The sequence below is a fragment of the Microcaecilia unicolor genome, chromosome 2 (genome assembly GCF_901765095.1).
Source record: "Microcaecilia unicolor chromosome 2, aMicUni1.1, whole genome shotgun sequence".
Classification (NCBI taxonomy): Eukaryota; Metazoa; Chordata; class Amphibia; order Gymnophiona; family Siphonopidae; genus Microcaecilia; species Microcaecilia unicolor.
In genome coordinates, this window is record NC_044032.1 from 221,801,060 (window position 1) to 221,828,378 (window position 27,319).

The following is a 27,319-nucleotide window of genomic DNA, read 5'->3' on the forward strand; positions in this document are numbered from 1 at the left end:
GCTGGGCAGACTTATACGGTCTGTGCCCTGAAGAGCACAGGTACAAATCAAAGTAGGGTATAAACAAAAGTAGCACATATGAGTTGTCTTGTTGGGCAGACTGGATGGACCATACAGGCCTTTTTCTGCCGTCATCTAATATGTTACTATGATATGATTGAGGTCTATAAAATCCTGAGTGCAGTAGAATGGGTACAAGTGAAATGATTTTTCAGTCTTTCAAAAAATACAAAGATCAGAGGATGCTCAATGAAATTACATGAAAATACTTTTAAAACATATAGGAGGAAATATTTTTTCACTCAAAGAATATTTAAGCTCTGGAACTCGCTGCTGGAGGATATGGTAACAGCGGTTAGCATATCTTGCTTTAAAAAATGTTTGGACAAGTTCCTGGAAGAAAAGTCCATAGTCTGTTATTGAGATGGACACTGCTTGCCCTAGGATTGGTAGCATGAAATGGTCCTAGTAATTGGGTTCCTACCAAGTAGTTGTGACCTGGATTGGCCACTGTTGGAAGCAGGATACTGGGCTAGATGGACCACTGCTCTGACCCAGTATGGTTATTCTTATGCTGTTAATTACACACGTATTTGCCATTACAGAATTCTAGTGTAAGTGTCCATTTACAGGTGTAACTTGAGGCGGGAGAACTTTCGCCATCTCAATGGCTGGTGTAAATGCTCATGCCTAACTGATGTCAGTTACGTAGACAAGTGATAGTACTGCATGAGCTTAGGGCACACCCCTGACCCACCCATGTCTCTCTAGAAGTGGCATGCGATTGATTTCAGGCATACAACTTCTAGAATACCAACTAAGGGCAGTTGTGCATGTAACTGCTAACTGATTCCAACTGGTATCAATCAAGACCATATATGGCCTATTATTCCTTATTAACACAATTTAGCTCCTCATTATTAAATCTGCACATGCAATTGACCTTATTCTATAAATTGTGTGTAGAAATTTGCATGCTAAGTGTAAATTTGAGTGCTCAACTTTATAGAATTTTCCCCATAATGTGTAAGGCTAGCTATGAACAGAAATGGCAATGGTAATCTGGCTTTTCTTTTAAGCAGTAGTGGGGCCTTGGAAGGGTCAGGACCAGCAGTGGCAAGGCAGTAGAGGGTGCTGGCTATTTCGAAGCAGGAAAGTGGCACGTGGATTTTCTCTTCTGGCACATACAAGTTCTAACTTTTGCTTTCTCCTCCTTTCCCAGGTATCAGACTGGGTGCAGGGTTCTTGGAGGCGCACTCTGGGTAGTCACCCTGCTTTCCCTACCTTAAATCTGGCCAGAATATACATTCTCTATATGTTGTTTTTGGTTTTCATTTACTTATAAAATATTTAACAGTCCTTCATATCAGGAGCATAACAAGTCCTCTTCTTTTTTTTTGGGGGGGGGGGGGGGGGGGCTGAGCCCAAAGTAGGGGAGCAAATTTTGTCTCATCCCCCCACATATCAGGGTGACGGGTCCCTGAGCCCTGCTGGCAGAAGTCTTCTTCCAGCGCTATTCGCTGCCTGCCCTGCTTACCCCTATAGCACGCATGCTCAATTTCACTAAAACCAAGTGTGTGTGTGTGTGGGGGGGGGGGGGGGGGGGGGGGGGGGGAGAACCATGGCAAACAGTGTGGCAGCAGGGCTTGGGGACCTCCGTCAACCAAACCAACAGACCTTGAGGGTCTGAATCCAATTTGGAGAGGCCTAGGTCCACAAGCCCCCCCCCCCCTCTCCGTGGCTATGCCACTGCTTTCTACTTGCAATGACAATGGTTTCAAAGGTAAAAATTATTTTCAACTAGGTGGCTATTGAGACAGACATGGGGAAGCCACTGCTCGCCCTGGGATTGGTAGCATGGAATGTTGCTACTATTTGGGTTTCTGCCAGGTACTTGTGACCTGGCTTGGTCACTGTTGGAAACAGGATACTGGGCTAGATGGATCACTGGTTTGACCCAGTTTGGCTATTCTTATGAACTGCTAAGAACTGCTACTATAACCAGAATTATTATGCTCACTGGAAAAGCTGCAAATAAGCTACAATACCTGGAGTCTTGAAATTTCTCAGCTGGGATGGAGTATCAAAAATCTCTAGGATCCAGTCACCTGATGCTTTTTCACCCCAGCAGTGAGTTGTCATGAATTCCCAGTTCTTAAACCCTTCCATGGAGTGATCAAACAATCTAAAATCACAAAGTTCAGAAGAAACATTACTTCTCAGCTATTCTATACTACTTAAGGCACCAGCACAGCCACATTCTTAAAAATACAATCATTCCCATTTATTTACTTGCTCGTTTCTCTGTACAGACCCCTAAAGGTTATGCCTTGCTTCTAGTGGCTCCACTAGAGTACTGCATGATGACCTTGCAATTTTCAGAACAGGGAAGGGCTCTCCGCACCAGTGAAGTAATGATGGGAGGGAAATTTAAACTGCTATACTCAGTTCAAGGTTTCTGTCTTTGGCTAGCAGATCCATTGTACCTCAAGGAGCAGCTTGAGAACTGATTGCAAGATGATATAGGTAGATTACGCTTGTGCTCTGCAAAAGGATTGCTAGTCTGGCTATCTTGGTCAGAAAGTGTTAGAAAGAGGAGGAGAACAGCTGGAGAAGAAGGTTGGATATCTAAGGTACCTAAAAGGAGAGGGGTTTTCCAGAACCAAGTAGAACCCTGATGGTGAAGTACTTGTTTAAATTTCTTTTGAACATTTTGCTGTTGGGAATTTTTTCCTGCTTGTTTGTCCCTTAAAGCAGGCCTCGACAAATATTCACTGAATCTAGGAGCCGGCCTCAAAATTTAGGAGCTGGCAGCTGAAACCTCAGTCTTCATCCAGTTTCACTCTCTTATAACTCCCCAACCTTCATCCAGTCTCTCTCTCATAACCACCTCCCCCCCACCCCCGAACCTTCATCCAGTTTCTCTCAAAACCTCCTCTTCAGCCTTCAGTCTCTCTCTCTTATAACCCCCTCCCAGTCTTCATCCAGTCTCTCTCTCATTACCCCCCTCTAGCCTTCATCCAGTCTCTCTCTTTTTCATAAGCCTCTCCCAGCCTTCATGCGGTCTCTCTCTCTACTGACCTGTCAGCCTTTATGCAGTTTCCTCTCATAACCCCCCAGCTTTCATGTAGTCTCTCTCTCTCTCACAATCCCCTCTGCAACCTTTATGCAGTCTCTATCTCTCTCTTTCTTTCTCTCTGTCAACACTCTCCCCCACCCCTAGAGCCCTCATCCTGTCTCTTTCGCGGATCCTGCCACAGATTTCCTTCACCTTGCTAGCTGCAGAGAAAACATAACATGCGGTTGCTCCCCAAAATGGATTTTGAATGAAATGACACCTAAGTGGATTGTCCCTTCAGCCTCTCACTGGTGCTATATTATAAAAGGTTTGTTCCCCTTGATGACAAAACCTGGCTACGCTTCTGCATGCAACTACACTTGGTTAAAATACAATTAATTCTCGACGATCCAACATAAATGAGTCCAACCCATTGTCGGGTAAGTGAAAAGTCAGATAATACGGAAAACAATGGTAACCCCTCAAACAATGCATAAACAAAGGCTGTAAAAGCAGGGTCCCGGATCACAATGGTGCTGTTTTGCTGTAAAAGCTTGGTCCCGGATCTGAAACAAATTGTCTCAGGTGCAAAACTTCCTTCTGTTCTACCCTGGAAAATGGAAAGAGACATGATGACATCACTGGGGGGGCGGTCTGTCAGATATGCTGGATGGTCAGATTAGCGAAGACCAGTTAATCGAGACTGTACTGTAATACAAATTCATCTAGGTTTTAGGTTGTCTGCATATGTTATGATAACTTGATTAAAGAGAGTAAGGAGATAGACAGGGGTGATGAGACAGTAACACTTTACAGTTCAAATGGCTAAGAAAGTCAGTGTCTCTATTGAGACCTTTTGAGTCAGTCTCAGTATTTGATCACTGTAATTTTAAACATCTTCTGTTCCTCTGTGCTACTGAAGTTTCCCTTAAGCACCTTTATTATAAGGTGGATAAGGGAGTGATTTTTTTTAAATATTCAACTATTGAGCTGTCACTCTATTTTCTGTAACAGTTTGTGTTATGACTATAAAGATTCATACGTCTTCAATTTCTGGCTTTTTTCTCTAATGTAGCATCCCTCTTCAGAGTAGCCTAGTGGTTAGTGCAGCGGACTCTGATCCTAAGGAACTGGGTTCAATTCCCACTACAGCTCCGTGTGACTCTGGGCAGGTCACATACATACTACATTCAGGGGTCCTTTTACAAAACTGCGGCAAAAGGGGGCCTTCGCTGGCATCAGCGTGTGTTTTTGTCACGCGCCGAGGCCCATTTTTAGCACAGCGGGTAAAAGGCAGGTTTCCCTTTTCTTAAAGAAATGGCTGTGCAGCAAGTGAACCACTTGCTGCGTAGCCATTTCGTAGCCCGGCGGTACTTCCCTTTCAGCGAGCGGTAAGCTGGCGTTGGGCTTACTGTAAGGTGAGCCTTTTATTTTGACTGTCTAATTTGAGCATTTATATTTCACTTAACCATTTAGCTCAAGGCAGAGTACAAAAAGTATTACTTGATACAGATTTAACAAACAAATGATATACTTTATACAAATAGAGTTAACATCCCAGCACCAAGGTAACCTTTTAACATTTCATATCTCCCATCCCTAATTAATACCTCAAGAAAACAATCATCATCCATCAATAAAATGTAAAAAGTCTTAAAAGTGATAGGTATATAAAGAAATATTATGATCCATAGCAATGTTCAAATAACCATGGGGTCCTTTCACTAAGCCACGCTAAAAAGTGGCCAGCGGTAGTTTTATTGTGTGGGTTTCTCGAGTACTCCAGCCACTTTTAGCGTGGCTGTAAAATGGCTGAATTTCTATTTCTGCCATTAATGTGCCCAAACTACCCAAATACCACTGGGCAAGCCTACTCTCTGCCCTAGAAAATAAAACTTTGGTGCTAGCGCTGGTGTTTAACTGGCAGTAATCGGGCAGTGCTGGCCCAAAATGGCCATGTGGCAAGTGGTTCACAATCCAGGTCACAAGTACCTGGCAGAAACTCAAATCGTGGCAACATTCCATGCTACCAATCTCGGGGCAAACACTAACTTCCCCTATGACTGTCTTAATAGCAAACTATAGATTTTCCTCTAGCAACTTGTCCAAATCTGTTTCAAACCCAGACACGCTAACTGCTGTTACCACATCCTCTGGCAATGAGTTTCAGAGCTTAATTATTCGTTGATATTTTCTTCTATTTGATTTAAAACTATTTCCATGTAACTTCATTGAGTGTCCACTAATCTTTGTACTTTTTGAAAGAGTAAAAAATCCATTCACTTCTACTCATTCTACACCACTCAGGATTTTGTAGACCTCAATCATATTTATTTATTTATAGCAGTATTTATATCCCACATTTTTACATCTCCCCTCATCTGTCTCTTCTCCAAGATAAAGAGCCCTAACCTCTTTAGCCTTTCCTCGTATGAGAGGAGTTCCAAACCCTTTATCATTTTGGCCACTCTTCTCTGAACCTTTTCTAATTTCACTATATCTTTTGAGATATGGCGACCAGAAATGAACACAATACTCAAGGTGAGAGATACAGAGACATTATAGTATTCTTGGTCTTATTTACCTCTTATTTACCATTCCTTGCTTAATAATTCCTAGCATCCTGTTTGCTTTTTTGGCCATGGATGCACACTGCCATAAGTTTTCAGTGTATTGTCTACAATGGCACCTGGATCTTTTTCTTGGGTGCTGATCCCCAAGGTGGACCCTAGCATCAGCTAACTATGATTTGGGTTATTCTTCCTAATCTGCATCACTTTGCATTTGCCCACATTAAATTTCATCTGCCATTTGGATGCCCAGTCTTCCAATTTCCTAAGGTCTTCCTGCAATTTTTCACAGTCTGCAAGTGTTTTAAGAACCTTGAATAGCTTTCTGTCATCTGCAAATTTAATCAACTCACTTGTCATTCCAATTTCCAGATTATTTATAAATATGTTACATAGCACCAGTCCCAGTACAGTTCCATGCAGCAGTCTACTATTCACCCTCCTCCTTTGAGCAGGCGGATAAAGTACTCACTTTTCTGGTAAGGCAGAATTTTAAATTGGTCTGCACATTTTGGTCAATAGGGCTGCAAGTTATTTCTGTTGGCAACTTTGGGCTTCCTCTTCTTCCCCATTCTAAAATTTGACAATATTCCCCTGCTCCCCACTCCTCTGGGCTCAAAGTGGTGTGATGTTCCACAGTTGTGGCTCTGCTCTCCAGCATTTCGGGCCAACAGAATGATGTCACAATATGCCTGACTGCTGGAATCCACCTTGGAGCCCTGGTATGCTGTTCAGTCCCTTTAATATTTTACTTTAAGTAACTCACCTGAAGCTCACCCAGGCAAGTAATAGTTACATGTAGAAAAGAAATCATTGTATTTTTAAAGGGGAAAGGGTTCCACATCTAAAAACCTCTTGGGTTGGAAAGAGAGATTATACAGTCAGGGCCTAGATGTGTTAATGATAGTCCAGCAGGGCTGAAAAGGCTAAGAGACCCTTTGGGATATTAATTCAATTGCCCAAGAGGCAAGGGGGAGCAGCAGCCAACAGAGGGCAGTTTGGGAAAGTACCTAACTGAATGTTTTCTTAGATTCCAAGGATCAGCTGTGTGATAAAGTTAGAGTAGGGAGATGATGTGAAGTGTCTTGCAGATCAAAATAGGGAGTTCTTGACCGTAAGCCTGGAGTGAGGAAGAAGAGGGATTCTGCACTGGAGACTGGAAAGTGGAATCTCCAGATGCAGAAAAACAAAAAGTCTAAGCAGTTATAATTATTTTTTTCTCTGAAGATAATTTTATTCGGCTTTTAATCACCCAATAGATATGGATTATCATCTCTTTTCCTTTCTGTACCTATACAGATAGAGAGATAAACATAGCAAAAAACCTGGATTCTGATCTTATTTGGAGAGAGAAAGAGACTGGAATTAATGCAAAGCATTCCATTTATGTAGGGCTTAGAAGACTGTCACCCTGCCTTTCAGCAGTCAGAAGGTAAGTGTGGTGTCCCCCTTCACAACTATGACCTTTGATACATCCAGTGGCAGAAAAGAATGTTAGTTATATTTTTATGGTCTTTCTATTGCACGAGTACCTCTCAGCCAAATTTGGGCAATGCTGCTACTCAAGGATACTGGGGTTTTGTTTTGTCTTCTTTTTAAATAAAGGCCATTTCTTTTGGCTATAATTGCTGTATTCTAACACTCAAATGAAATAGTAACACTGGGTTAAATTACTGATTTTATCTTTATCTTTGCCTTTAACTTTATTTAAAAATAAAATGCATTTCAGTTTGCTTTCAGTAGTGCTGTATTTAATTAAAATAATTAGACAATTTAATTCTAAACATTTTACAGTAATAGTAAACTCACATCCAACATGGAGAAAGGCAGGAAGTGAAAAATCATCTTTTTTATTTAGCTCTAAAAGGAAATAAACAGCATAGATTACCTCGGATGTGTGCTGTAAAACACAACAATCATCTATGGCATTTGTTGTTTCATTTTGTGCCATTTCACATCCACAACAATATCAAATAACAAATGAAGCATATGTGTGTGGGGAGGGGCTCTTTCTATAGGGTGAGGGTAAACCTGGAAGTGTTACACACAACAAAGGGGCACTGGCATTTAGAAGAACAGAGGTTATCAATAGAAATCAAACAAAATAAAACATGGAAAAGAAAATAAGATGATATCTTTTTTATTGGACATAACTTAATACATTTCTTGATTAGCTTTCGAAGGTTGCCCTTCTTCGTCAGATTGGAAATAAGCAAATGTGGTAGCAGCTAGTATATATAAATGAAACATCCAAGCATTACTTTGACAGTCTGAAAGGGTGGGAGGGTGTAGGAGGTATGCATGGGGACATCAAAGCATTTCATTGATATTCTAACAGGATGGGTGTGAGTAGGTGAGAGGAGGGTGGTAAACAGAGAAATACAATTTTATGGTTTATAATGGGCTAGAAAACCCAGATCCTTGTTAAGTCCTGTCTGTTGGGTGTCAAAATATTCAATCATTCTGACTTCAAAGGTCTTACGTTCCTGTATTGTTTTAAAGTTACCTTTCAGGATTCTAACTATGAAATCACTGGTGCAGTGTCCTGGTCTTGTAAAATGCTGGCCCACCGGGGTGGGAACCTGACTGGCACTGGCTATCTTCATGTGATGTCTGTGCAGATTGAATCTTGTCTTAAGCATCTGGCCTGTTTCTCCAATATAGCATCCTTCGTTACATTTTTTACAGAGGAAAAGTGGCACAAATAGCCAGTGTAATCAAAGCAAAAGATTCTGGAGGAAAGGGGAAGGATGCAATCTCAAGGCCTAAGACTGAGTAAAAAGAACATTAAAAGAAAAAAATGTTCTAAAAGACACACAGACTCTATAGGTATCTTTAGACCAGGGCTCAACAAATCCCAAGCGCCAGGTTGTCATGGCAACAAAAAAATTTGTTTCTGGCCCCTGGGATTTTTGTGCTGGCTTTTCAATTTTATTTTTGTTTTGGGGGGGGGGGGGGGGGGGGGGGGGGTGACTGCTGCTGGAGCAGGAATTTCCTCCTCTGTGTAGCTCAATGCTAGTCTGAGCCGCACAGTGCAGGAACTTTTATACTGATCTCAAGTCTCGCAAGATTGGCTTGATAATTCCTGCAGCAAATGGCTCAGACTCACACAGAGCCATGCAGTGCATGGAGGACAGACCTGCCAGCAAGAGACTTCTACTTATGCAGGTCCTCTCCCACACTCCTGCCGAGGAACCAGGATCTTCTGCTGAGTGCCCCCCCCTTACAGTGACAGCAGGAGAGGCCTTCCAAAAAGGTCATCTCCTGCTTTAGCGGGACCAACGGAAGCAGGAGATGATGTTTTAGGAAGCCTCTTCTGCTGCGGCTGGAAGGAGAGGCTACTGCTGGCTCCATGGTAGGCCCTAAATCTCCCATGTCAGAGTTTGGCCCCCTTGGCAGCTCTGGGAGGTGGAAGTTCTAGCTCCTGGCGGCAGCTATGGGCAACAGCGTAAGACGTTAGTGGAGGAGGAAAAAGGTTGACTTCCTTGCTGGGATACAGGGCTGTAGGTTGTGGAAGGAGGCTAACTGGCTTTCTATATGGAAGGAATGACTGAGTAGTGGTGGTGGGGGGGGGGGGGGGGGGTAGCACCTGGGGAGGTGACCAATTAAGGGAGGAGGGAGGTAAGAATGCAAACATTTCCATACTGAGACAAACTGAAGGTCTATCAAGACCAGTATCCTGTTTCCAACAGTGGCCAATCCAGGTCCAAGTACCTGGCAAGATCCCACAAGAGTAAAATGGGTTTTATACTGCTTATCCTAGAAATAGGCAGTGGATAGTGGAGGGAGACTGGTTGGGAGAGATAGGCCAAAAGAGAAAGACATGGTGACAACAGGGAAGGGGGATTGACAGCAAGACTGTGTAATGACAAAGTTTTTGGGAAAGAGGGGGGAGATAGTGTGGGTGTGGGGAGGGGGCTACTGACTGTGTATTTCTGCCAGTGATGTTCATGGGTGCACTAAGGGCCTGATTTACTTAGTTTCCTTTCCCTTGGACAAGGAGGTGGAAAACAGCCTTCATAAATCAGGCCCTAAAGGAGCTGCAGTACACCACAGAAGAGATTCCTCCCTCTGTACCTATTCCATTCCAGTGAAGACAATGGCAGCAGTGGGAGGGGGGTTGAAAAAAGGTCTCAGCTACTGGTTCCTAATATTTTGGGCTGCCTCTTGAATTAAAAAAATTTGTCAAGGCCTGCTTTGGATAAAATACCTTTATTGGTGATTCCCTAAATTAATTATATACAATACAAATAGGGTAAAAGCAAAGGTCAAGTTAAAGTCTCAAAGGAACAGTAGTAGTTCAAGTTGTAAAACATGAAATAGTTCCTCCAATTCTTCTTGTAGGTCCCTGATATTCATTTCAGACTCCTTAAAACGTATCAACAAAGTACTTGCAAAGAATACAAAACTTCAAAACTTTCGTGCTTTTAGTGGGCACACTCAGTATCACGTGCTCTGGACACTGATCCAAAATCTAAAATTCTCCTTCGGCACTATAAATTAGGGAATCTATTCTCCTTCACGAGTGAGTAAATTGGGGAAAAGTATAAAACTGCCAAGCACTCAAATCAACCCTTGGACTAGGTGACTCGGATGCAACGGGGTGACTGGTCCTTTGCACCATAGCTCAGTGGTAGAAATTGGAAACATCTTGTTGGACACACAAACCCTGAGTTAAAAAAAAAACCAAAAACAAGAAAACACTCCTAGAGCAGAGGGATCCCTCTGGTTCTCCTAAGCTGAGTTCTTGGCACCCTCTTCTCTTGGATTCTGTTTGGGGTGAACTTTCAGTCCGATCCCTCTGGATCTCTCCCACTTCTCTCTCCAATCTCTTTTCCATTGTCCTCAGCTTTGGCTAAGCCTAACTGGCTTAGGGGTAACAGCACTCAATGGCTGTATGACCTAGTCAGCTGTCAGTAGGCTGCTTCTCAGGCTACAATTGAACACCCCTCAGGCTTCTGTAGCCTGTCCTTCTCCTGTGGAGGATGACTTTGAACCCTTGTGATACTGAGCCTTTTATTCTTCCCTCCAAAAGCAAGGAAGAACACACTCCCTGACTAGTGATTGACAGGCAGGTCTATCCTCCATTACCTCCAAATGTAGGCAGGGTCAGATTGGGTGCAGCGACTCACTCCAGAATTCTCCACTTATTAAAAACAGGAGGAAGATTTGGGAGTCCCACTACACATATTTTTGACTTTTTAGCACACATTGGGCCCTGTTTACTAAGCCATGTTATAGGCACGTTAACATTTTTAATGCACGTCAACGTGCCTCCAATATCCCCATAGGTGCCTACACGGTTAGCTTGCATGCTAATTATAGGCGCATTAAAAACGCTAACGCGCCTTTGTAAACAGGGCCCATTATTTTTTACAATACAAATACATTCTGAACAGTGACTGATACATTTTAAAATGTGTGTCACAAAATGTCTGCACATTTAAAAAGAGATAACAAGCTAAAAACTAATGTAACCCTGGCCCCAGTGGCGTACCAAGGAGGGGCGGTGGGGCGGTCCGCCCCGGGTGCACGCCGCTGGGGGGTGCCGCGGCGCGTGCCTGTGAGTTCGAATTGCTACGCTAAATTGTCTCGTTCGCTGCAGCTCCTTCCCTCTGCCCCGGAACAGGGCATATGCGGCCTGAGGGCCCAGCAGCTGCTAGGATGGCAATGCAAGGGGGGCCCAGTGCCGGAGTTTTCTCTCTCCTGCTCCTGTCGGGACGCGATCTCCTGGGTCCCGTCAGGAGTAGGAGAGGCAGAGAGAGAGAGAGAGACCTGAGTGCCAGGCCCCCTTTGGGGACCCAGGCCTAGGGAATTTTGCCACCCCCCCCCCTCTCGGCAGCCCTTTTCCTTCCCTCCCCAACACAGTCTCTCTCTCTTGTCCCTTCATTGCACATGCAATCTTAATGTATCAATAAATTAATATTCCCAATCCTACAGAAAAAAAGAAGGAAGCACACAAATACAATTCAGGCAGCTGCCATGTCCCCTCCCCCCAGTTCTCTACTATTGTGTGTTGCCTCTAGAGCTGGCACCTGTTGCAGCCATGCTTCTTTCCACAACATTAAACATTTATTTGGAAATAGCACTTACAAAAAAAACCTACTCCACTACTTCCCCAGTCCCCTCACCCTCAATGCACAGTCCAATTTGCCTTCAGAGCAGAGGCAGCAGCCAGGCAGCAAGGCAGGGCACGACCTGGGGCAGCCTGGAGTGGAGAGGTGTCAGCTGGCCAGCATTGTGGTTGGGCGTGTGATGAGTGTCAGGCTGTGCTGTGGCTTCTGGCAATGATTGATTCTCACAGGCTGCCTCTGCTGCTGCGGGCCCGCCTATGAGGAGGAAACAGGAAGTAATATCGAGAGGCAGGTGGGCGGCCACAGCAGCAGCAGAGAGCCTAGAATGACTCAGTAGGAAAAAAAAAAAGTCAGATGCATGCAGACTGCTGGGAGGGGGCAGGAGGAGAAGGAGGAAGTTAAGGCAGGAGGGAGGGTCAGGGCCTGTGACATAGCCAGCCCAGTTGTCTATTGGAGGAACATTGGGGTTGTCAGGAGTCAGGACAGAGCAGGGCAGTGTAGGCTGGCTGGTAGCTGTCCTTTGCTGGCCGCGGAGACTGAAGAAAAAAAAAAGGCTTTTCAGTTATCAGTTTGAAGGGCCTGTCGGCAGCTGAGCTGGCCTTTCAAAAACCAGTCAGGCTGGCTGAATACTGGCCAGTTGGCAACTATAGGTGTGGGCAACCAAACACCCTGCTCTTCCCAGCACAGGCAGTTTTATACCATGCAAACCCCACCCCCACATTTAAACAATGTCAATCATCTTCTCATAACATCAACAATATTTACTGTAGTCAATTACAGTTCCTCCCACCTTAGGCAGCTCTACTAGCTTTCACCACCACAGAAACCCCCAGGAGATTCCCCCGCCCTCAGTCTGCAGTAGAGACATTTCCCAGAGGGTTACATAAACAAAAGAGGTGAAAAAACTAAAATAAAATGGAAATTGGTCCAAAATAAAATTTTGTTCTATGCATGTCTCTTCAGACTGCTGGTGATTATCTTGCTTAGATAGGCAGCTGGAACAAAAAAAACCCATCCTTAAAACAGCTGTTTGTCAGGATGAGCAAGGTTTTATTAGAACACTTGCAGTTATAATGCAACAGCCATCTTGGAAAGCTATCTGTCTGTGGACATAGTTCTAAACTCTTATGCTTTGAGGGGAAAGGGAATGGAGAAGTATTTTCATTGTTTTAAAGTTTGCTACTAGATTTGTGACATCCAGTTCCTCCGGGAAGCCATCTCCTCTGAGTTAAACGTCCAGCTGGTGTATATTTAAACTGAACTAAACCATCTGTTTGTACAGAACCATTTATCACACAATTAATTTATACTATTTGGAAATCAATTTTATTTCCATGTACTTATGATGGACTTCAAAGACCATTAGGAATATTGGCTTCATCTTCAAACATATCAGTTTCGGAGAGACTTAATATTCTTCCAGATAGCAAGACATAAATAAATAGTTAGGAGGGGAAAGTATATAAAGATCAAAGTCAATAAATCTGACTGTTATGTTAAACCAATAAACTATTTGAGTAAAATATTGGTTTAAATTTCAGCATGTAGGAGTTATTTCAGTTAACAGCATGGCTCAATCAAATCAACATAACACACCCACAACCTGGACAGAAATGTATGCTAAAGTAGTAAAGGGTGAATCAAAGAAGACTTTATATTTATGCATTGAAGTGCCTTCCTTGATCACTGTTTGTTGGCAAAATGAGAAGAAAATTAGGGGTAAGAATTACTAAGCAAATATCAGATCAGTGGAATGTGTGTGAGAGAAATTAAATGAAACCATAAAGCAAAAGGTGCAATGTGTTCAGGAAAGAAGCCCTCTTCTTATCGATCAATGATTTCTCAGGCAGCAATATTCGTGATCTGAAATTCTAGGGGGTGAATGAATATAGGGTAGCAGAGGAGAGATTTTCAAGTTAAGGGGCCATGGAACTGTGGTGTTCAGGGGCACTGAAAGCCTCTGCCTCCCCTTGTGATGCACAGTTCCCTGCTGTGGGGGCAGAGCCTACAGAATCTTGCAGAGCATCTGAAGGCCAAGGCTCTGCAGCCCTCAAGCCAGTCCTTTATTTTTTTTTTTATAATGTTGTTACAGCTGTGCGGAAGGAGCCGCAGTGGGGACTGAGATTTGAGGGGAGCATGGAAGAGGGGAAGATGACTGGAGCAAGGTGGGGGGATGGGGAAAATACTGGATAATGGGTCAAAGAGAGAAAGAGAGGGAGAGATGCTAGATTGGGGGAGTGGAGATAGGTCTGATGCAGGAGTTAAGGCTGGGAGAAGGTGTCTAATGTTGAAGAAATGTGGCAGAAGGGGGCTAATGCTAGGGATAGGAGAAGGGTCTGATATCTGAGTAGGGAGAAAGGGGCTCAGAGGTTAACACAGGGACTGGGGACAGGGTTTGGAGAAGGGATCTAATGCTGGGCCTGAGAGAAGGTGACAGGGAGCTGGGGTGGGGTTATGGTGGAGCTTGGGCCTCCTCAGACAAAAAGGTTGCCCCTGACTTAAACTAACTTGCCTGATGCTCACTAGGCAAAATAGGGGGTTACATGATTATTTGTAATACTTCTCATTTTTATAACACTACTGGACGTACACAGTGGTGGTAAGTATTCATGTGTAATACGTCCCTTTCTCAAGGAGCTAAAAACTGAGTGGCTACCTGAGGCAATTCGAGAGAGAATGACTTTCCCACGGTCACACAGAGGGGCATAATTGAATGGGGCCGGCCATCTATATGGGCAGCCATCTCTAAGGCCGGCCCCCTAAAACGGCATACCCGACCATATTATAGAAACAAGATGGCCGGCCATCTTTCGTTTCAATAATACAGTCGGAGCTGGCCAAATCTCAACATTTGGGGCCGGCGTTAGAGATGGCCAGAATTAGAGATCGCTGCCACTGGTTTCCGCCGATAATGGAAACTAATGGCGGCCATCTCAAACCCGGCCAAATTCAAGCCCTTTGGTTGTGGGAGGAGCCAGCATTATAGTGCACTGGTCCCCCTCACATGCCAGGACACCAACCGTGCATCCTAGGGGGCACTGCAGTGGACTTCACAAATTGCTCCCAGGTGCATAGCTCCCTTACCTTGGGTGCTGAGCCCCCCTAAAATCCCCTACCCACAACTGTACAACACTACCATAGCCCTTACGGGTGAAGGGGGGCACCTACATGTGGGTACAGTGGGTTTTGGGGGGGGGGTTGGAGGGCTCTCATTTACCACCACAAGTATAACAGGTGGGGGGGGGGGGGGTGGGCCTGGGTCTGCCGGCCTGAAGTCCACTGCAGTACCCACTAAAAACTCCAGGGACCTGTGATGGAGCTGGGTATGACATTTGAGGCTGGCATAGAGACTGGCACAAAAATGTTTATAATTTTTTTTTTGGGGGGGGGGGGTGGGAGGGGGTTGGTGACCACTAGGGGAGTAAGGGGAAGTGATCTCCAATTCCCTTCGGAGGTCATCTGGTCAGTTGGGGCACTTTTTTGAGGCTTGGTCCTAAAAATAAATGGACCAAGTAAAGCTGGCCAAGTGCTCATCAGAGTCGGCCTTCTTTTTTCCATTATCGGCTGAAGCCAGCCATCTCTTAACCACGCCCCCGTCCTGCCTTTGCTGCCCTGCCGACACACCCCCCTTGAACTTTGGCCGGCCCTGCAACGGAAAGCAGTTGAAGCCGACCAAAATCGGCTTTTGATTATACCGATTTGGCCGGGTTTAGGAGATGGCCAGCCATCTTCCGATTTGTGTCGGAAGATGGCCGGCCTTCTCCTTTGAAAATAAGCAGACAGTGTCAGTGAGAGAAAAGGGATTCGAACTCTGGCTTCTCTAGTTCTAAGCCCATTAATAGCTAAAACACTTTTCCTCTCTACAAGGCCATTTTCCATCAGTCACGGGGCTCCAGGGGCAGGAACTTAGACTCTGGATTTCCCAAAAGCTCTATAAACCTGTGTGTAAAGGTCAGTAGAAGATGGAGGTAGTTTACTTTGAAAAAAAGAAGATCTAGAGGATTAAGCAATCAGGGAAGACAAGATCATAGCAGAAAGATTAAATGAATTCTTTGCTTCGGTCTTCACCGAGGAAGATGTGGAAGAGATACTGGTGCCAGAAACTAAAAGAAATCTTTGTAAACATGGAAGATGTAATGGAGCAATTTGACAAACTGAAGAGTAGTGGATCATTTGGACCGAATGGTATACATCCCGGAGTACTGATAGAATCGAAAAATAAACTTGCAGTGCTATTGTTGGTAATATGCAATTTATCTTTAAAAATCAAGCACAATACCGGAAGTTTGGAGGGTGGCCAATGTAATGCCGATTTTTCAAGAGGGTTCCAGAGGTGACCCAGGAAATTATAGACCAGTGAGCCTGATATGGGTGCTGGGCAAAATGGTAGAGACTATTACAAAGAACAAAATTACAGAGCATATACATAAGAATGGATGAATGAGACAAAACCAACAGGGATTTAGTCAAGGGAAATCTTGATTCACCAATCTCCGGCATTTCTTTAAAGGGGTGAATAAGCATCTGGATAAAGGTGAGCTGGTCGATATTGTGTATCTGGATTTTCAAAAGGCATTTGAGAAAGTACCTCATGAAAGGCTCCTGAGGAAATTAGAAAGTCATGGGATAGGAGGAAATGTCCTATTGTGGATTAAAAACTGGTTAAAAGATAGAAAACAGAGAGTAGGGTTATGAGGCACATTTTCAAAGCACTTAGACTTACAAAGTTCTATAGTAACCTGTTGAACTTTGTAAGTCTAAGTGCTTTGAAAATGAGCCCCATGGTCAGTATTCTCAATGAAGAAGGGTAGATAGTGTGGTTCCCCAGGGGTCTGTGCTGGGACTGCTGCTTTTTAACATATTTATAAATGATCCAGAGATGGGAATAACTACTGAGGTCATTAAATTTGCTGATGACACAAAGTTATTCAAAGTTGTTAAATCGCAAGATGACTGTGAAATATTGAGACTGGGCATCCATATGGCAGAATACTTTTAATGTGAGCAAGTGAAAAGTGATGCATGTGGGAAAGAGAAACCCAAACAACAGCCACGTGATGCAAGATTCCACATTAGGAGTCACTGCCCAGGAGAAGGATCTAGGTGCTATCGATGATGATATGTTGAAACCATCTGCTCAATGTGCAGTGGTGGCTAAGAAAGCAAATAGAATGTTAGGAATTATTAGGAAAGGAATGGAAAACATAACTGAGAATGTTATAATGCCTTTGTATCTATCAATGGAGCGAATACTGTGTGCAGTTCTGGTCACCGCATCTCAAAAAGAACATAGTAGGATTAGAAAAGGTAGAGAAGGGCGACAAAAATGATAAAGGGGATGGGACAACTTCCCTATGAAGAAAAGCTAAAGCGGCTAGGACTCACCAGCTTGGAGAAAAGACGGCTGAGGGGAGATATGATAGATGTATATAAAATAATGAGTGGAGTGGAACAGGTAGATGTGAACCACTTGTTTACTCTTTCCAAAAATGCTAGGACTTGGGTGCGTGCAATGAAGTTACAAAGTAGAACATTAAAATGAACCAGAGAAAATATTTCTTCAGTCAACGAGTAATTAACCTTTGGAATTGTTTAACCAGTGACTGTCATGTGAAAATGTACTCTCCACCCTAAGTCATTAAAGCTGAATGCTGATGGGGAAAAAAAAAGATAAATTAATTTTACTAAACTCAAAGCTTTTTTTTTGGTCCAAAACGAAGTTGCAGTCTCTAGCAGGCTAAGGAGCCGCAGTGGTTAACACGGCAAAACAACCTCGGGTGGGCTGCGAGGTCCCAGCAGTGAACAGGCGGGCAATATCCAGTGGGTTATTGCGCCTTTTCTCTGCCACATCTCACCTCTTCCCCATGGGTGGGACGTGGAAGAGAGAAGGCCCCATAGTCCGCTAGAGGTTTGCCTGTCTTCACTGCTGACTAATCAGAGGGCACTATACACATGCTGCCAAAGCAGGGGACACTCTCTGCAGAGGCAGCTCACGCTAGCTGGTGGCAGCAGGGAAGAGGGAGGAAAGCGGTGGTGATTGAAGGCTGCCTGTTAAGTTCATGGAGGGCGCAGAATGGCGATCCTGGGGTGGGCAGAACAGCAACGGTGGCAGACTCGGAGCTGAGCGCCAAGCTGCAGCGGCTCTGCGACCTGAACGAGGATGTAGCCCAGCCATTCAAGGAGTTCTCTAGGAAGCAGATCCAGGATATGGAGTGGATGTTCAAAGAGTGACTAATGAGCTGCCCGACCCAACTTGGATCCCTTCCCCCCACCCCCAGCACCTCAGAACCTTATGAAGGCAAATTATAAGGACCAGATAATAAAGAGAGGGAGAGTAATGCTAAACAGAGTGAGGAATGAAGAAGAGAGAGAGATACCAGACCGGAGAGAGGATGCCTTAACCTCTGCTAGAGACTGAAGGTAAATTTTAAGGACCCCATGGGGGGAAAGCGGGAGGAGAGATGTTGGAACCTTGTGAAAAGGAGGAGAGGGAGGAAAACTTAGTGTTTCAGCCTTTTACTTGTAATTGTAATGAGGTAAAAGTATTTAAAACTGGTTTAGGTAATACTTCGTTACAAGTAAAAGTGCTCGTGCTTGTCATGTACTCAGTAACAAGTAATGAAATGTTTACTTAAGTATTGTAATGCATTACTTTTACTTTATTACTATACAGCACTGCAAAAGGCACAGCAAGGTGGTGGCATAGGCATGGTGGACTTGCCAGAATTATGGATGAACTAAAACTGGCTGATATTTAAAGCAGGTTATACATTCACTGGTGGTTGACGAATGTACAACTTGCATATCGGTGTATTTAAAAAAATATATATATACAGTGCAATCTGTTTAAGTGCAAGGGTCTGGGACCAAAGAAATGCATGCAGTTAACCGGAGCGTGCACTTAACCATTGTGACCCAAAGAAGCTTGACATCTGATAAACATATGTACAGTACTGTTTATTATACGTACAGTATGCAGTCTCCGTTAACTGACGTTAGGCTTACTTGAAGTAATCAGTCATAGTCCTCTGTACACTATTGTGTCTGTGAGTTCCATAGACTACGTCTGCCAGACGGTAACAACTGTCATAGCACTGACATCCAGTGGCCTCCAGATAGGCCCGCACGGTGTTGAGACTCTCCAGCACTCTTGCAAAAGTGACAGGAGGAAGTTGTTGAATTTCGTCAGCATGTGCCTCACTGCTCATTTCGTCATCTGTTCCATCATCAACCACTGTTGCCTGCGTGTAGGCGCATATCTCGATATCAGTGCTGTCTTCAGCTGTCTGTAGATCGTAATCAACAGCTATGTAGTGATAGAACTCCTCTTCAGTAACACAGGCTGGGATGTCAATAACCTGTTCATCTGACGCGTTTGCAACAGCTGCATCTGTTTCATCCCTCTCCACATCCTTAACAAAGCTTGCCCGCTTCTAGCAGTTCACAATGGTTGCCTGTGTAACATGATTCCAGGCTTCTTTCTGCATATGTAGGGAATCCAACAGTGATAGATTACGAGCCAGTTCAACAGCACGTTTATCCTTGCCAGTCTGGTCATCCATAACGCTCATCAGACGACGTAGCAAAAGAGCCCGATAATGTTGTTTGAAATTGGCTATTATGCCCTGATCCATAGGTTGGATCAGAGAGGTAGTGTTTGGTGGCAGGAAGACCACCTTGACGTTAGACAGCCTAACATCATCCCTGTGTGCAGCACAATTATCACAAAGCAGCAAGTCTGATGCTTTTGTGCCCGCATTCTATTGTCTAACTTCTTTAGCCACTGCTTCCAAATTTCCCCAGTCATCCATGAATTTGCATTAGCCTCGTATGACACAGGAAGTCGCTTAACTTTCTTGAAGCAACGGGGCTGTTTGCTCTTTCCAATGACGAGGGGTTCCAACTTCTCACTCCCATCCATATTGCAGCAAAGGAGGATCGTCAGTCGGTCCTTCAACGTTTTACCTCCAGTAGTTTCGGCATATTTGAATGCAAGTGTTCCATCAGGAATTGCTCGCCAGTAGAGACCGTTTTCGTCAGCATTGAAAATGTCACGAGGTGCAAAGTCATTCAAGATGGTAGGAAGAACTGAAACAACCCAATTTTCAGCACCAAAGTCATCAGTGTCTTGTTTCTCACCATGCTGTTTCTTGAATTTTATGCTGTTCCTCTCCCTCCATCTTTCCAATCATCCAACAGTGGTTTTGAATTCAGTTAGTCCAAGACTTTCAGCTAGCTGGTTGGCTTTCTCCATAAGCAGTGGACCACTGACAGGAAACTGTCTGCTCCTGACTCGAGAAAACCACCGAATTTTGCCCCACCTCCCCGCTGCTTTGCTCCCCCGCCGTAACCCCACATACCTGGCTGGTGGGAGTCCCCAAGCCTAGCCAGCAGACTTCCTGTGGTGATATTCGGTGCCGTTCTGCCTGCCCTGATTTCCTGTTCCAACATGCATGCTGAGTTTTAGTGAAATTGAGCATGTGTGAAGCTCATGTATGCTTAATTTAATTAAAAACCAGCATACACACAGGGGAGGGGGAAGCACGGCAGGCAGCACAGTGATGAATATCGCTGCAGGAAAGCTTCTGCTGGTGGGGCTTGGGGACCCCCACCAGCCAAACCAGCGGACTTTGGGGGATCAAACCCAAGTTTTTTTGGAGGGAGCCCAGGCCCCCCCGTGGCTACACCACTGCTGTATCAGTAAAGTTGTGTTCCAAGTCTGTTCTAGAATACTAGTGTAAGTCTACAGTTAACCGCCAAACTTTAGATGCGACCATTTATGCTGTGTCTGTGTCTGGTGTAAATGGTGGTGCGTAAATGCAGCACCTGTGTATGCAAATGTAAATATTCTATAAAGTGAATGCAAGAATAGTAGAATAACCTTGACACGCCCATGCCCCTCCCATGTTAATGCTGCCTTTCCCTTTGCATGCAAGAGAAGTTAGCTGCACTGTTCATAGTATAGGGGGTATAAGTCTGGTATAAGTGCAATGGGAAATCAGTGCTGTTTAGTGCTTAACACAAATTATTAGTATTTATTGCCAATTAATTATGTTATGTGTGTAACTGGCCCTATTCTGTAGCTGCATGCCTAACTTTGGACGCCAGTTATAGAATTTGGCAGTGTCTGGATAATGGCAATATGGCAATCTTCAGTTACTATCCAGACAAGTTATTTGTTTAGTTTAGACCTGCTCTTTTAGGCTGGGTAACAGCACTTTCTGTACATTCAGCACCACTCCTCATATGAATAGCAGGGCTGAATACATGAATTAAGACAACGTAGCAGCTGGTGCTTAACTTACGCCAGTCACTGTGCCAGCTCAATATGAACCCTGTATTTTCCTGTTTGTTGATATGGCTAGAGACTACAACATTCATTAAGCAGGCAGGACCCAGGGGAGACCCCAGTGAGGTGAAAGAGAGAGGATTTTCATTGCCATTGTTATAAAAACGTCAGTTTCCAGACTACACCATTTATTTGTTGCTGTGGGGGCCAGGACCACCACTGGACTAGCCTGAGGGGATTTTTTTGGTGGGGGTGGGGGGGAGGAGAGGGTTGCCACAACTTCTTGATTCAGACACTGATTTATTCCATTCCACAACAGGAGAATACAGTAGCCACCAGGCTGGTCCAGAAAGTCTAAAGTTTCTAAGCACAGCACCAACAAGCGCCCAAACACCATGAGGAGTGCCAAAGTCAGTATAAAAAAAGGCAATTGGTTTCCACAGTAAGAATTCTAAATTCATGCCAAAGTTCAGTCCAAACTGCCTCTAAAACTCCGGCAGTATGATCTCAGAGCTCATTACATTTACCAGGACTATTATGTTACGCTAAGAACCCATTGGTACACTGTATATTTCAATTTCAATTATCCTCGTCTTCTCTTTTCCTTAGGCAGGCCTTTTGTTTCGTCCCCACTGAGGATCAACACCTAACATGCTGACTGATCTCCCTGGTTCCTAGAGACAGGTAGTACACTGACCGAACTGTTGTGGGGGATTATTTGTGCCTCTCCTCCAGCAGTGCCCCTCTTATGAGATGCTCCAGCCCACCAAATTAGTAGCATAATACAGTAGTGGCCCATGAGCTCAGGGCTTGACCTGAGTGAGCATTCTGAGGAACTGCATATGTCTGTCACAGCCCTGAATCTGTAGATGCAAGGCAAACCTTTTGCTATCTACTGCTCTCCACAGGGGCTCCAACAACTCTCCATCAGGGTAAGGGTAATGCCCTGGTGGGCTCACAATATAAGTATTTGTACCTGGGACAATGGAGAAAAGCATCAGCTGAGAAAAGCAACCCTTGAGATCATCCAGGGAAGCTTCTGCCGATCTAATCAAAATATTCAAGCTATTTCCACCATTGAATTACTGTGTGGAAAATAAATTAGACAGTCGAAGATGGAATGCTTTTAAAGGTCATATCCACCTTTAATTAACTACATGTACGTAAATACATATTTGCTCTTGGTTATAAGTCCTGAGCCCTAACATGCAAAATGTGAACCTACAATTATGTAAAGGCATATACTCTGCTTGTACTATCCTACATAAAATAAAAAATCTTTTAACTCATGAGAGATACATACAGATGCCAAGCTGCAGGTTATCCAAAGGACTAAATAGAATCCAACCTAGTTCAATGGCATCAAATTATCGATCCTAAAAACACGGACAAATGCAAAAGCAGATCACAAATTAATGCCAGAGCCAGTCCCTCTGATGAAATCTGGCCTTACTCCCTATCTTGGATGAGCTGGACATTTTCAATATTCCTTTCCAGATTGTCATCTGCCAAGGGTTTGTTTGTTTTTTTAAAAGAACATTTTGCTTAAGATCCAAGTTTGTTTTCGACAAAATCTTGACAATTACATCTTAATTTTACTGTTAGAAGGCACATGTTTTATTTTCATTTTTTTAACTCCTCATCTATTATTTTTTATTCTTCACATTTTAGCATTTTTGCCCATGGTCACAATACATTCATTTCTCAATAGCACACACTGCTTCTCGTTTATCACGCTTCAAATTTGTTTTTTTCAGTGATATTTACTACAGGGCATGCATAGCGCTTGTCTTTTGGTGCCAAAAAAACACATGATGCTGCTATATAATAATCTTCTATTCATGTCCCAGCACTTTTTAAAGCATTTGCAAGACTACAGATTAGGCTGGTCAGCTGAGAACGTACCCAGAGGTATGTTTACTCGCTTGTATAATGCGTACCTTTTAAAGAAGCATGTGATATGGCCAATCCAGGTCACAAGTACCTGATGAAACCCAATTAGTAGCAACATTCCATGCTATCAATCCTGGGGCAAGCAGTGGCTTCCCCTATGCCCATCTCAATAAGAGACTATGGACTTTTCCTCCAGGAAATTATTCAAACTTTTTAAAAACCTGTTACCACATCTTCCGGCAGCACGTTCCATAGCTGAACTATTCTTTGCATGAAAAAATATTTCCTCCTATTTGTTTTAAAAGTATTTCCATGTAATTTCATTGGGTGTCCCCTGGTCTTTGTACTTCTTGAAAGAGTAAAAAAAAACCTACACCACTCATAATTTTATAGACCTAAATCATATCTTCCATCAGCCATCTCTTTTTGAAGCTGAAGAGTCTTAGGGCCAGATGCACAAAAGTTGTCGTTAGAGCCATTCCCTACCGAATTCCATAGCGATTTTGCCCCCCGATTTTTTTTTTTTACATTTTAATAATTTTTCCAATCCTGCACAGCCCCAACGAGAGGTACAGACCTCTCGTTAGATTTTCCAGCGTTTTCCAGCGTTAAGGCAATCGGAAAAGGTTAGTGCATCTCATTACAATAGGGTTTCTACATGATTTGCTCATCTGCATTCCGTTTTCGTTAGCTGCTACCGTCGTCAGAAAAAAGTCTTTAGTGCATGCCAGGGTTTACTACTTGCTTGTTAATGGCTCATTAAGTTTAGTGCATCTGGCCCTTAATCTCTTTAGTCTTGCCTCATATGGGAGGAGTTCCATCCCCTTTATCATTTTTGTCTCTCTTCTTTGAGCCTTTTCTAAATCTGCTATATCAGAATTGAATGCAATACTCAAGGTGAGGTTGTACCATAGAGCAATACAGAGGCATTATAATATTCTTGATCTTTTTTGCATCCCTTTCCTAATAATTCCTACCATCCTGTTTGCTTTTTTGTACTACGGATGATTTTAATGATAGATTACAGATCACTTAGAACAGATCAGCAATTTCATGTTTGAGTTCTTTCAGTACTCTGGGGTGTATGCCATCCGGTCCAGGTGATTTATCACTGTTTAACTTGTCGATTTGACTCAGTATGTCTTTCTGGTTCACCAAGACTTCTTTCAGTTCCTCCACATCACCACCCTTGAAAACCATTTCTGGTACAGGTAGATCTCTCACATCTTCTTCTGTAAAGACCGAAGCAAAGAAGTAATTCAACCTCTCAGCTACAGCCTTATCCTCCTTGAATGCCCCTTTTGCTCCTTCATGATCTAACGGTGCCACAGATTCCCTCACAGGCTTTTTGCTTCTGTACCTGAAAAAGGTGTTACTATGAGTTTCTGTCTCCACAGCAAGTTTTTCTTCATATTCTCTTTTATCCTTCTTTATCAGTGCTTTGCATCTAGATTGACACTACTTATGCTGCTTCTTATTTTCTTCATTCAGATCCTTTCTCCATTTTTTGAAGGATGCTCTTTTGGCTTTAATAGCCTCTATCACTTTACCTTTTAACCACACTGGCTGTCGTTTGCTCTTCTTTCTACCTTTGTTAATATGAGGAATACATCTGGTCTGGGCTTCCATTGATGGTATTTTTAAACAACATCCACACCTGATTTAAAGTTGTAACCTTTGCGGCCAACCCTTTCAGCTTCTTTTTAACCATTTTCCTCATTTTGTCATATTCACTCTTTCCAAACCTGAATGCTGCTACAGGAGATTTCGATAGTTACTTCAGTTATCAGTTCAAATTTGAACATATTATGATCACTGTTTCCCAGCAAATACCTCTTGTACCATGCCCTGCATTCCACTAAGGACTAGATCTAAAATAGCTCCCCTTCTTGTCAGTTTAATTTCTATTCAGAGCTCAAGTGGCTTACATAAGTCCCTCAGATCCTTCCGAGGAACAAGACAAAGATGGGCCGGTCAAGTGTTGCCTGCTAGTCAACCAAGTAATTACATGGTGGTCAACTTGGTTTTCTGTATTGTACTGCATATAAGGCCAGATTCTATATATAGCATCAGAAAAATCAGCATGGAACCTAGGCATATTCTATAAACTCCACTTAGATTTAGGTGCAGTATATAGAATATGCCTAGTGACCATGACAGCACCTAACTCTTGGCGTGTTCATTTATGCCAAGTAAAACTTGGTGCAAATACCAGCACCTAACTTAAGTGTGAAGCAGGTGTATTCTATATCCCTGCATGTAGTTTTTCAGGACATCCATGGTCACACCCCTTTTTTGGATGCACGCATTAGAATTTACACGCACTGTGTTTCAGAATACACTTAGTGAGTTGTGCGCACAAATTCTGATTATTGCCCATTAGTGCTGATAATTGCTTAACATCCAATTAGTGCTGATTAGCTTGTTAACCAATTAAGTTATGCACATGGTTATGGAATACGCTTTGATTTCTGCACTGAAATCTCAGCGCGCTATATAGAATCTGTGGGATAATGCTTAGAATGACTCAGGCTCTAGGCCAGACATGCTAACTTCTGTCAATAAAGGCAGAAACTGAGAAGCTGCTGAATATGCACACACTTCAAGGATAGAGTAAATGTCAGTAACTCCTGATTAAAGCTGCATGGCCATGTTCTCTCTGGTGCTCCAAAAAAACTGAAAGATAAGGGTGTTGATGAAGACAAAACAATTCCTTATAGAAAAGTTAAGAGAAAAAGTCCAGAAATAGTCCACCTTTTTTTTCTACGTCACCTATGGTACACAAGCATAGAGGATGCAAAAGGTAAACCCCCTGATATTTAGCCAGCAGAATTCTGCAATTTTAAAGGTGCTGATTGCCATGTGATGAATTTTGCCTGGATATTCAATGCTTGGCCTAATCCAGGAATTGCCACTGATATTCAGTGCTAATCCTACTTGCCCAGCACTGAATATGGTTTTTGCCCCCCCCCCCCCCCCACCCTGGCACTACCTGCATAGTGCCACAGTGCTCTGTACTGATAATTAGTGGCACTATCCAGTTAAATGCTGCTGAATATTAACAGGGGAGCAGGGGTGCAATTTAACCAGGCAAAATCCTCATTGGTTAAATTATTTTAAAACAATTTACCCCATAATTACTAATTAGGACACGGGAACTATGGGGAACTGATCTGATGCCTCCTTGCCTATACTGTTCTCACAGTTGTGCAGGCAAAGTTCACATAGTAACATAGTAATATATTAAGTGACAGCAAATAAAGACCTGAATGATTCATCCAGTCTGCCCAACTGTCACACTCATTTATCAATTCATGGTGAATTGATAAATGGGGGGGGGGGGGGGGGGGGTGATGATGACGACCTCGGGGGCGGGGCCCTGGAGGCGGCCTTGCCCCGGGTCCAGCCCAGTCTCTCGGCGGCCCTGCGTAAAAGTCTGCCCAGCACTGTCCTCAGGTACCAGTCACTGAAGTTGCTGTCGACGCTCTTTCCAGCTCATCCTAAACCAGATTGCCATATATGGGACACAGACCGTACGAGCCTGCCTGACACCAGCCCCAGTTCATCACAGCCGGAGTCGCCATCTGAGCATCACTTTACATATCCACACCTATGTAGCCAGTTTAGGGTTTTTTATATCAATCATTTTCTAATTAGAGATCCTCTGTGTTTATCCCATGCCATTTTTAATTCGGTCACAGTTTTTGTCTCTACCACCTCCCTCGGGAGGGCATTCCAGGCTTCAACCACCCTGTCTGTGAAAAAAACATTTCCTGACATTACTCCTAAGTCTACTGCCCCGAAACCTCAATTCATTTAGTTTTACCATTTCCCCTTCTCTGGAAAAGATTTGTTTCTATATTAATACCTTTCAAGTATTTAAACGTCTATATCATATCTTCCCTGTCCCTTCTTTCCTCTAGGGTATACATATTCAGGTCTTCAGTCTCTTTTCATACATCTTTTGGTGCAAACCCCATACCATTTTTGTCATCTTCCTCTGGACCGCTTCTAGTCTTTTTTTCATCCTTACCAACATATGGCCTCCAAAACTGAACACAATACTCAGTTTTCGAGGCTGTATCTTGTATTTGTATCATATACTTCAAGCTAGCATCAACTTTCTGGATGGACTTGTAATCTCTGTTTTCATAGGTCATCCCTTGGATGTTACCCATTTTATCCACTCACTGAGAAACCTGCCAGGTTCTGGCTTCAACCCCCCCCCCCCCCCCCCAGCACATGCTCTGGTCTTACTGGGCATTTTCTCAGCCACCTAGTCTTACCTAGTCTCTGTACCCTTTCATGCAGAGCAGAATTCTCCATCTTGGCCTCAAGAACATCAGTCCTCAGTCATTTGCACCAAAGAGGCCAACCTCTTGTGCAAAGATGCAATATAAGACCAAATATCTTTCTTTCATTAAACTCTGTATCT

The 27,319-nt window shown here is 43.6% G+C and overlaps 1 protein-coding gene across 2 annotated transcripts in view; it reads right to left on the reverse strand.

Annotated features, from left to right (window-relative positions):
• Positions 1-27,319, reverse strand: part of PCSK5 (proprotein convertase subtilisin/kexin type 5) — a 739,798-nt gene that overhangs the window by 240,249 nt on the left and 472,230 nt on the right. For both annotated transcript variants that reach the window (XM_030193725.1, XM_030193726.1), the window contains exon 13: positions 2,049-2,185. In XM_030193725.1, coding sequence (XP_030049585.1) covers positions 2,049-2,185 — 137 coding nt within the window. The remainder of the gene's footprint in view (positions 1-2,048; positions 2,186-27,319) is intronic.